Raw genomic sequence first — 10,000 nt, forward strand, 5'->3', positions numbered from 1 at the left:
CTCTGCCGTGCGTAAAAGTCAGACATTATCAAACCAAAACTGAATTCGAGAATGGTTTGCCAACACTTTCTACGAGGAACATTGTAAACGAGGGGGAATAAACACGAGCAGTTACGGGACAAGAAGAAGAAGTTGAGGCTTCATGCGATTTGAGGAGCTTGCAGCTCATCAGCTAACTGTTCTTCCAGTTGTACTTCCCGTGTCTGCTGAGTCCAGCTAGTTCCCGCAAAGCTTCGTTTCTGGTAATTTGTCCTTTCTTGCAAATTTGGCAACTTAGAGGAATCTTTTTGTTTGTCGAATTTAGTTAAGAACTAAGTGTATTTTAGCTTTATTATGAAAAGGGTTGTGAGTTATAGAATATGAGAATTTGTAACAGTTAGTTTCTTATATAGTGTCGTCAATCCGGAATTCTTCAGTGGCGAAGTATGTCTTTAGAGAGAAGTTCTTCTATTTAAATTAGTAAGGGGTTTCCATCTGAGGAAATCAGGTGGAAGGTTCGTCCTAATCTTTCGTGCTTTCTGTTTTATTTTTTTCAAATCTTTCGACATTGGTCTTAATATTCCCTGTTAACAGGTTGGTTCTTGGGCAAATGTCCCTCATTTTTCATAATTATTTAAAGAGTTCAAACAGTTGTTAGGTTACCTTATTGTGTGTGTAACCCGAGGTAGCAGCCGTCTCTCACCGAGAAAGCCTCAGTTGAATAGACAAGTCATTCGGTATGAATCGTCAGGTCTTATATTAAATAAAAATAAAAAATTCAGATTCGTCTTTCGTAAAACTTCGTCTATGTTGTGTAACCCAATAACACACCGTTATTGACTGTGCCTTCTAGGAATACGATGATGTCCCTGAGATGTTAGTGGATCTTCAGTACAGTTTGGCCAAGTCTTACTCTAGTACTCCGGAATTGCGAGAGACGTGGTTAGAGCACATGGCTGCTGTTCACGAGGGTCATGAGAATTTCTCCGAGGTAATTTCGTTTTTGTTTCTTCACGTGACCCTGACATCTTAATGAGCCTTTTCGATAGATTAAAATTCAGGGTGAAAGAGAGGTTAGAGGCCAAAGAAAAGGAAAGTGCGGTGATATGTAGATATTTTGTGTTTCTATTGTTTTGTACTCACTGTCTCACTATCAATTTAAATATTTGATATTTTGAAAATGGCCTATTTACTACTCGGAGTTAGGAGGTTTGGGTAAAAGATTAGTGGATTGTCTTTTGGTTGTCTTTCCTCTTACAAAACATTTATGTCACTTTATATTCATAGGCTGCTCCTGTGTTGTTAGAGAACTTTGCTATTGTCTTGAGAGTTTCTTAGAAATTCAGTTTATTGTGGTTTTTGTTGTTGCAGACTGCTCACTGCTACATCCACGCAGCGGCTTTGGTGGCCGAATACTGAAGAGACAAGGTAAGACGCAGAAAATGCGACAATCAACTGACTCTTCCATAAGCGATTAGCCACCTAGTTATGAGTAGAAGACAAGAGAGGGAGTATTATTAGCATTGTGTTTAGTTCTTATTAATTCTTATTGAGGAATGAGCTAACTTTCCTACATGATGCTTTACTGGAAATCTGTTTTCCATGCATTTGATACTTGGTAGAAGCAAGTTTAACTTATATGGCTCTGAGGCAGGTTATTTCAGTCATGTATCACTTCTTCTAATAGGCCATTTTCGAAATATCAAATGTTCAGCTTCTTCTTGAGGCAGTGAGGACAAAAACGATAGGAACACGTTGGAATGAATGTGAAAAATATTTATATATCATCCACTTTCCTTTGTCATTGTCCTCTAGACCTCTCTTTCCGGCTGAATTTGAATAGATCGAAAAAGGCCTAATCATTATAATCCAACATGGCGACTTGAGGAAAGAAAGAAAGCGACACATTGAGGATACGAGCATATGGTTTTAATAAGCGCCAAGTATACTACGATTCATGTGACTGAGTGAAATTATATTACTTTGCTCTTGAGTAGACTCTGTAAGTAAGTGTGATCTGTTTGATTCACTAAAATCGTCTAAAGGCTCCCGAAAACCTAGGAAACGTTGTGTACGGAAACATTGTTTCCCGAAAATTTTCCTCGGCGCGCAAACGAGGAAACATTTGCTGAAGAAGCAAAATTTTTCTGAATAAATTCACAAAAAGTTTTGCTTCCCGGGAAGCAAATCTTGCTTCCACAACAAATGTTTCCTGGGGTCGCAAACTGTGAAACATTTGCTTCCGCAACAATGTTTCCTCGTTTAACGCATCGTTTCCATAGAAACGATACAACGTAAATAGCCCTCCTGAGAGGAAATGTGGTTGCTAGTAAAATATGACACACAGAAAGATTGAAGAAAATAAAAGGGAATCGCGTAACGTTGGCATCGAGCATGTTGATCATTCCCGAGGGATACTTCATCTTTTTTCGCACAGCAAGTTAAAGTTCGAATTGCTATGGATATTAGTTCTACTTTTTCGTGTGACTATTAAAGTACACTAATTTTTTCAGAACTCCATCGTCACATGCCTAATAACGAATTCGTGTTTTTCTATATCCATTATTTAGGTACTTATACCCCTGGTTGCGCTGCATTTGCTCAAGTGTCTCCTAATGTAGTAGCGGACGAGAGTGTTATGAAGACCGATGAAGGAATGTCAATGGAACGGCGATATACGGTGGTTAGTGTCTTGACTTGTGTGAATTTTCAATTTTGACGTGTTTTTTCTGAGATTCCTTTGACGAAAGGAACAAATTGTGAAGGTTGTTGTAGGCCAGTGAATCATTGACATCACACTTGAATTTCCACTCCTTTAATTTCTCGCACGAATATGATCTGAGCAATGAATAAGACCTCATATCATACAGAATTGAAGAAGAACAATTTTGATCATGACGTTTTCATTTTGTTAATTGAAGATAAGTGCCCAGAGTTTAGAGTGCTTTCCTTGAGGTCCGGACATCCCGGGTTCAATACCGTTCCGACCACTGGTTTAATTTGATGCGTCTGGTAGTCCTTGGCTCAATCTCTCGGCTGCACTTGTAAATAGCAACTTGGTTTGCCTCTGGCCATTTGGTATTATTCTTAAAGTTGTCGCTGTTGTTCTGTTCTGTCATTGGCCCAGAAAGTGGGCTATGTAGAGCGGTCAATTAAAATGTTTGTTTACTTTTTACTTCAGTGATTCGAGTAAGATATAGTGGGTACTCTATTGATTTGGGATGCTGTTAACGTGGTCACATTTTGTTTCGTTTTAAGGAACCATGAAGAATTGCCTTTTTGTTGTGTTAGAATTCTCAGTTTTTCCTTGGCTGTCATTGTTGTTTATTCAGCGTCATCTGGTTGATTTGTTGGAGCAATGTGCCAAGTATCTCGAGCGAGCGGAGCGGTATGAAGTCATGGGTGAAGTGTTTAAACTAGCGATTCCTATCTATGAACAAGAGAGGGACTTTAGGGTAAGACGGGGTTCACTGTTGGTGTCCATCTTGTATATTTTGGCTATCGCTTAGGTTGTTGCAAGGTCAGTTACAAATACCAGACTTTCTGCGGATTCCGCTTACCGTAACATCCAAATTCCATCAAGGTACAAATTAATTTCATTGCACTGATTTTGTTCAGAGCTTTGGTATCCGTCATGAATTCTTAGAACAGCTCGCATGGCTTGTGTTTGTTTGCGCCGTGGGATATTTTGATTGATTTTACGGTGTCGATATCATTGACGCAAAATCAAATTAAGCAGATTAATGTAATTTAAGCAAAGACGACGGCTACGGCAACGACAACGCCTCAAAACAAGAATATTATTAGTTATAAAAGTAAATATAATCGTGCTGCATGTGCAGCACGAATTTCCGTGCACCTCCTTGCCGTACTCCAAAAACCAACGTGCATGAAATCACCAAATTTTAGGTTTTGATAACAACGTGAGCATGTAACAATGAACCATTCATTTTATGTTTTAAAACCGTTCATACCCATCCAGGTATAGAACAGTTCGCCCGTATTGTACAAGGTGAAAAAGACGGAATATTCGCAAAATACTTGCGATAGTTTTATTTTGGAATGACGTTTTCGTTGCCGAAGCAGTCGACTTTGCTAAAATTCCTTATACCTTACTGAACCACATTCAACGTCTTCTCTTCGAAAGATCAGAACAATTGAAGGGCTTTACGTATATATTTGGTATTCAACAATTTGACGCCAACTTTTCTTTCGTTACATTTGTTTGGTATGACTCTGGGTATTCTAAGAAGCGGTATGTTTAAACGAGTTCAGTGGTGTTTGTTAAATTGCGGCAAGCTATAATACAATGGCATAAATAGTCTGGAAACCATTGAAGTTTATAAATAAACAAGATAAAAATACATCCTGACATGAGTATTGTATTGTTTCACATCCAGCGCCTGTCCAATGCATATGAGAGCCTAGCCCAGGCCTACAAGAAAGTTGTTGATGTGATGGGCACTGGAAAAAGACTGCTTGGCAAGTACTTCAGGGTTGCTTTCTTTGGACAGGTAATTTCAATTTCATGTTTAGATAAAGTTTATGTGAGAACGCGAAAAAACTGCTTCATGAACTGATCGATTTTTTTGTCCTGTTTTGGAACAAACGTCTTAGTACGGCGTGCCATTTGACAGCTAAAATCTATTGAGCCTCTCCTGCGTTAAAGGCCGGGACACACCAGGCGATAAGTCGCTGCGACACATCCCCAGGACAAGTCGTCGCAACAATTCGCCTCGTGTGCCACAGTTAATTTTCTGAAAATCGTTGTCGCCCCACGAATTCAAACCAGTTTGAATTAGTGCGACTGATCGCAGCGACAAAATTAGGGGTGCAGGGATGGCGCAGTGGTAAGAGCACTCGCCTCCCACCAATGTGGCGCGGGTTCGATTCCCAGACTCGGCGTCATATGTGGGTTGAGTTTGTTGGTTCTCTACTCTGCTCCGAGAGCTTTTCTCCGGGTACTCCGGTTCCCCTCTCCTCAAAAACCGACATTTGACTTGATTTACTTTCATTGTTCATGTCAGTTTATAGTGTCCCCAGTTAGCGCTCCAGTGCAAGAACGACTAGACACTTAAATAAAGTTCCTAAATAAATAATAAGTGAGCGCATGCAGCGTTGTCGCAGCGTGTGCACTTCCGGCATCAAGTCGCTGCAACAAAATATAAATGAACCAATAAGAGAGCGTCATATGGTCTGCTATATTGAATTAGAAAACTAGTTCACATTCCCCCTCATTCAAGATCTCTGCGTGTGCACCGAACAGGCGCCGTGTCGCAGCGACTTGGTTTCCAAGTAGTACTCACGGAGCGACTTGTCGAAAGGACCTGTCGCTGCGACTTGTCTACTAGTGTCTCGGTCTTAAAGCCTAATTTGCTGGACCGCGATTAACGCCAAATCTGAATACATAGCATGACTACCTTTAAGGTCCAGTGACACGTTACTCCAGGTCAGGCTTGAACTTTCAACGAATGGCTCGACTAACTTTGTTTTGTTTTGTTTTGTTTTGTTTTTTTCTTGTCTTAATCGTCAGTAGCATCAGCTCAGTAACGTTATTTCGACCAATTCAGGAGCCTATAACCAGGGGCCAATTCTTGGATTTCACATGACGTCACGGCCACCATGTTGGTGTCCCCAAACAATGCAACGGCGGCCATGTCGGTTTCCCGATCCAATCCTCCGGGAATTGAAAGCTATTATTATGCTAACGTCTTCTTTTGTTTTCGTTGAAAAAAATAGCTGTTGATCACGTGAGTGAAACCCAAGAATACTGGGGCCAATACTGGAGTCCATGTAGATCAAGCTATTTTTAGACAAGTTATTTAAATAAGATGTGGCTTGCACGAGTAACCATTCTCAATCCCATGGGTAATAAATTCTTATTATTTGGAAGGGTCTTGTTTCGCGAAAAAGTAAATCTAAAAATAACTCGGTACCTAAAAACGACGTTGGCTTGCATGGCCTCTTGACCAATTTCTTTGTCTTTCAGATGTTTGGTGATGATGACGGGAAGGAATTTATCTACAAGGAGCCGAAGATTACGGGTCTTGCAGAGATTTCACATAGACTGGAACAAATTTACTGCAGAAAACACGGCAGAGATAACATCAAACTCATCATGGAGTCTGCAAAGGTGAATGAATGGTGTCTTTCTTTGGAAGCAGTGGACGGATGGAAGCCTAGAGGCCTGAAAACCTAACGTAAAAATGATTCTTTTTTCAGGTGCATGCAGAAACGTTGGATTCAAAGATTGGCTACATTCAGGTATATTTTGATAACTTGAGTACGCTATCCTACCGTTTCTTTTCACTTGCGTAATCAAGCTTAAGTCCAAAATTAAAGCATTTCTCACGCTTCTGTATTGTTGCGTCGTTTATGACGCATTTCCTCCTACTTAAAGACGTTGGCCACATTTCAGTTTCGCTATGTTAGCGTTCTTCCTACGAAGCGATCGAAGCTTTGACTTTGTTCTTAGTTTCGTCGGCTTTGTTGGTGTATTTTATGGACTTTTAACGTTATAAGAGCGTTTGAAGTTAAGGGCTTTTTGTGTTAGTCCTGAAACATGAAGGTAAATCAAGAGTCGTAGCTTCTATGTTTGTTCAACTGACTAAGGGTAGCTAACAGGAAAGTCACTTGACTTTTGGAGAGCATATAGTTTATTTGTGGCCCGAGTAGCATCATTTGCGCCCGAGCGGAGCGACCAAGTGGCTACGAGCCATTTGGCCACTTGTGAGTTCGATTTATATCCCGAATGGATTAGTTACCTTACATTTTTGTGCGAGTGCAACCATGACGAAAAGAAAGAATATTAATGAACATTGATTACTCTTTTTTTTTTTTAATAATTCGCCCCGTGTGAGTTCATAGGACCCCGATATGACCTCGCCGTCCCCGTGTTGCATTTGTTGAAATTTGCAGATAACCTACGTGCAACCGTATTTCGACGATGAGGAGTTGGAACTCAGACCCACTTTGTTTGAGCGTAACAACAACATCAGGCGATTTATCTATGAAACGCCATTTACCTGCGGTGGCAAAGCACATGGCAGCCTAACAGAACAATGCAAGAGGAAAACTATCCTGACAAGTAAGTTGATTTAGCCTTTTGAGCATGCGCAGAAAGCACTTACTTGCTGAGAATGAGTTGACACATTGTGTCTATACAGCAGTTTTTAGATATAGAATAACAGGACTATTTGTACCACGCTATACATTTGCAAAAATACCCCCCTCCCCATTCTGTGTTGCCCGTTTGGGAGTCAAAGATCACAGGAATTACGACTCAGCAAAAGGGACCTTAAGATCAGATGACGAGGACAACTACGAGTACGAGTGTTCCGTACTGAGCATGCGCATAAGGTTTGGAGGCCGACATGTTTCGAAGTGCGCATGCTCAGAACGGAAAACTCGTACTCGTAGTCCTCTCCCTCCTCCGATCTAAAGATCTCTATTGTCTGGGGGGAGGAGGGGGTGAATTGGGTTGCTTCGAAAGGATAAAAGAGTTTAAAATGACGGAATAGGCGGTCAAAAAGGGTGTGGAATAAACTAGTAATGCTGCAACTGTACGATATATCTAGAATAGAATAGGTGGCTGTGTTTATCGCCCATCTTTCATGCAGTCTTGGGGAGTGAATTGCGAAGAGTACAGCTTACTACATCGGGACGAAAGCGTACATAGGCCACTATGATTAAAAATACCATAATACGCATTGTTTGCCTTCCAAAAGTTTGCATATACATTGTCTTTATTTTCTCTACCTTTGCATATGCTTATGCCTATGCAAACGTTTGGAGGGCAAACAAAAGAGTATTATGGTATTTTTAAACTAACCCAATAGCCACCTCTGACAGCCGCTGTACGGTCCATGTTTGATATCGGAGCACATTAGCTGTGAGTCGATTATAATGAGGGAGGTTAATCGGGGTTTCCAGAAAAGTACTCAGTTAATTACTAGTCACTGATACACGAAGCGAAGTGTTAATTAATGTTAATTTTTGTTTTGCACGTTCTCTTCTAGCATCCAACACGTTTCCTTACATAAAGACGCGAATTCTTGTGGTCCAAGAGGAGCAATACGAACTGACACCCGTTGAGGTTAGTTCGTGTTACCCTAGTTCCAAGGAACGAGTTCAATTCATTGTCCTAACCAAAGCGAAACTAAAGTAAATTCAGCCAGTCAAGAGTGGCGAATACAGCAATGATATTTACACTTAACTACTAGTATATTGTCCTTTCTTTGGCTTATCGAAGAAGACGCACACTTTTTAGGACAGTCAAATGAACGCAAACCAGATGCATGCAACTAGCGATAGTAAAGTGACCTCAAAAAACATAACTAAAATACTAGCATATAATTTAATTGGCAGTGGTTTGCTTGAGTTTACCGTTCTTTGCACATCTGCGACTTGAAAAGAGAATCTATGAAAAATGTGACCATGCAACGCCGAAGTTTTAATATGCTTTCTAAGTTTCAACACCATTACTTGAATGCCCATGAATCAAATTGAGGCTAAAGTAAAGTTGACCTTACAAAATATAACTTAGCGCTATCATAAGTGATATCGCAGATCAAGAACAATGCAGTAGGAAGTTCAACTAGAATTTAGAGAAAAAGCTGCTGTTCTGAAATAACCTGCTGTTATTAGTACTTTCTTGCGGGTGTTTTGGTTGTACAACGCTAAGAACTGAGGGCCATCATCACGAACATTGATGGTGTGAGGCCACCATTTTGGAATCGCAGTAAGGGGAAGACTGGGACGAGTTTAACGTACAAGATGGCGACAATGGACCTAAGGAGTTTTGTCGCAAAAAGATACTCGGCTATAAGACGCACCTTGAGTTAAGATCACATTTGGGGCCAACAAGCAATTTCTTTGAGAAAAAATGCTGCGCCTTACAGCCGAAAAACTACGGTTAATCCCATCTGCAGTACGGGCGAACTATCCTGTAAGTAACTAGATAGGTTCGAACCGTTTAAAAGTAAAAGTAGAAAAGGAACGGTTCATTGCTGTATGCTCATGTTGTCGTCAAAACCTAAAATTTGGTGATTTCACGTTGTTTTGTGGACTACGGCAAAAATGCAGTGAAACGCTTGCGGCACGTGCAGCGCGATTATTTTTCTTTTTGAACCAATCACATTCTTGCTTTTCGTCGTCTTTGCTTAAATTCCCTAACCACTGTAACAGGACGGGTTAGGAGGTCAAATTCTGCGTTGTAATTGGCGCGTTTCGATACACTTTGTCGATTTCAGAGCCCCTCTCGCCGCAAATATGATTGACTGCAACTAAAAGACCAAGCGGTTTATCGAAATTTATTTGAACTTCCTATTTCATCTTCCTTGTTGATTTTTCTTTACGTTGATTTATATTAATTGTAATTTTAATGTGCCATTCGTGTGATTTATTTTTCTTCAGGTCGCATTCGACGAGATGCAAAATAAAGTTAAGGAGCTAAATAATGTTATCACACAGAATCCTCCAGACATGAAGAAACTTCAGCTTGTTTTACAAGGCAGTGTCAGTGTGCAGGTACACGAGTGTTGCCTCATGTATTCAGAGGGAGGGGGGGGGGGAGGGGCGGGTGATTTTGTGTTTGAGGGCAGGCGATTGTTCATCGATTTCGAGAAGATCTAGACGACTCGATGACAAAACCTTCGGCTAAATTTGTATTATCGGTGTATAACCAGGTCATAATGTGAGAGTTTTCGGTTGTGGTTATTTTGGAATGGTGACGAGCTTCATGTCCATTATTAAATGGTTTTAATATTGCATTTTAAAATCAATTTTCAAACGAAAAGAGCTGAGACCGTATTCCACCGCTAAAAGCATTGGACATGTACCTTACAGTACAACGCACATGCACACTTTTGGATAGTACTAGCCTCATTCCCCTCTCATATTCATGAGATGGTCTTTGATGCAGTGACGTATGTGACCTTTTGAGTATGTTCTGTTTTGTTTTGTAATTCCTCAGGTGAATGCTGGTCCGCTGGCGTATGCACAGGGGTTCCTCGACAAATCT

At 40.6% G+C, this 10,000-nt stretch overlaps 1 protein-coding gene across 1 annotated transcript in view; it reads left to right on the top strand.

The window, feature by feature from the left end:
- Positions 1-830: 830 nt before the first annotated feature.
- LOC138030023 (dedicator of cytokinesis protein 11-like) overlaps positions 831-10,000 on the top strand; it is a 14,247-nt gene continuing 5,077 nt past the window's right edge. The window contains exons 1-11 of the mRNA XM_068877876.1: positions 831-970; positions 1,351-1,407; positions 2,550-2,662; positions 3,312-3,434; positions 4,380-4,493; positions 5,969-6,112; positions 6,202-6,243; positions 6,898-7,066; positions 7,998-8,074; positions 9,394-9,507; positions 9,953-10,000. The exon at positions 9,953-10,000 is cut by the window's right edge and continues 53 nt beyond it. Coding sequence (XP_068733977.1) covers positions 2,618-2,662; positions 3,312-3,434; positions 4,380-4,493; positions 5,969-6,112; positions 6,202-6,243; positions 6,898-7,066; positions 7,998-8,074; positions 9,394-9,507; positions 9,953-10,000 — 876 coding nt within the window. The 5' untranslated portion in view covers positions 831-970; positions 1,351-1,407; positions 2,550-2,617. The remainder of the gene's footprint in view (positions 971-1,350; positions 1,408-2,549; positions 2,663-3,311; positions 3,435-4,379; positions 4,494-5,968; positions 6,113-6,201; positions 6,244-6,897; positions 7,067-7,997; positions 8,075-9,393; positions 9,508-9,952) is intronic.

The sequence above is a fragment of the Montipora capricornis genome, chromosome 13 (genome assembly GCF_036669925.1).
Source record: "Montipora capricornis isolate CH-2021 chromosome 13, ASM3666992v2, whole genome shotgun sequence".
Lineage (NCBI taxonomy): Eukaryota > Metazoa > Cnidaria > Anthozoa > Scleractinia > Acroporidae > Montipora > Montipora capricornis.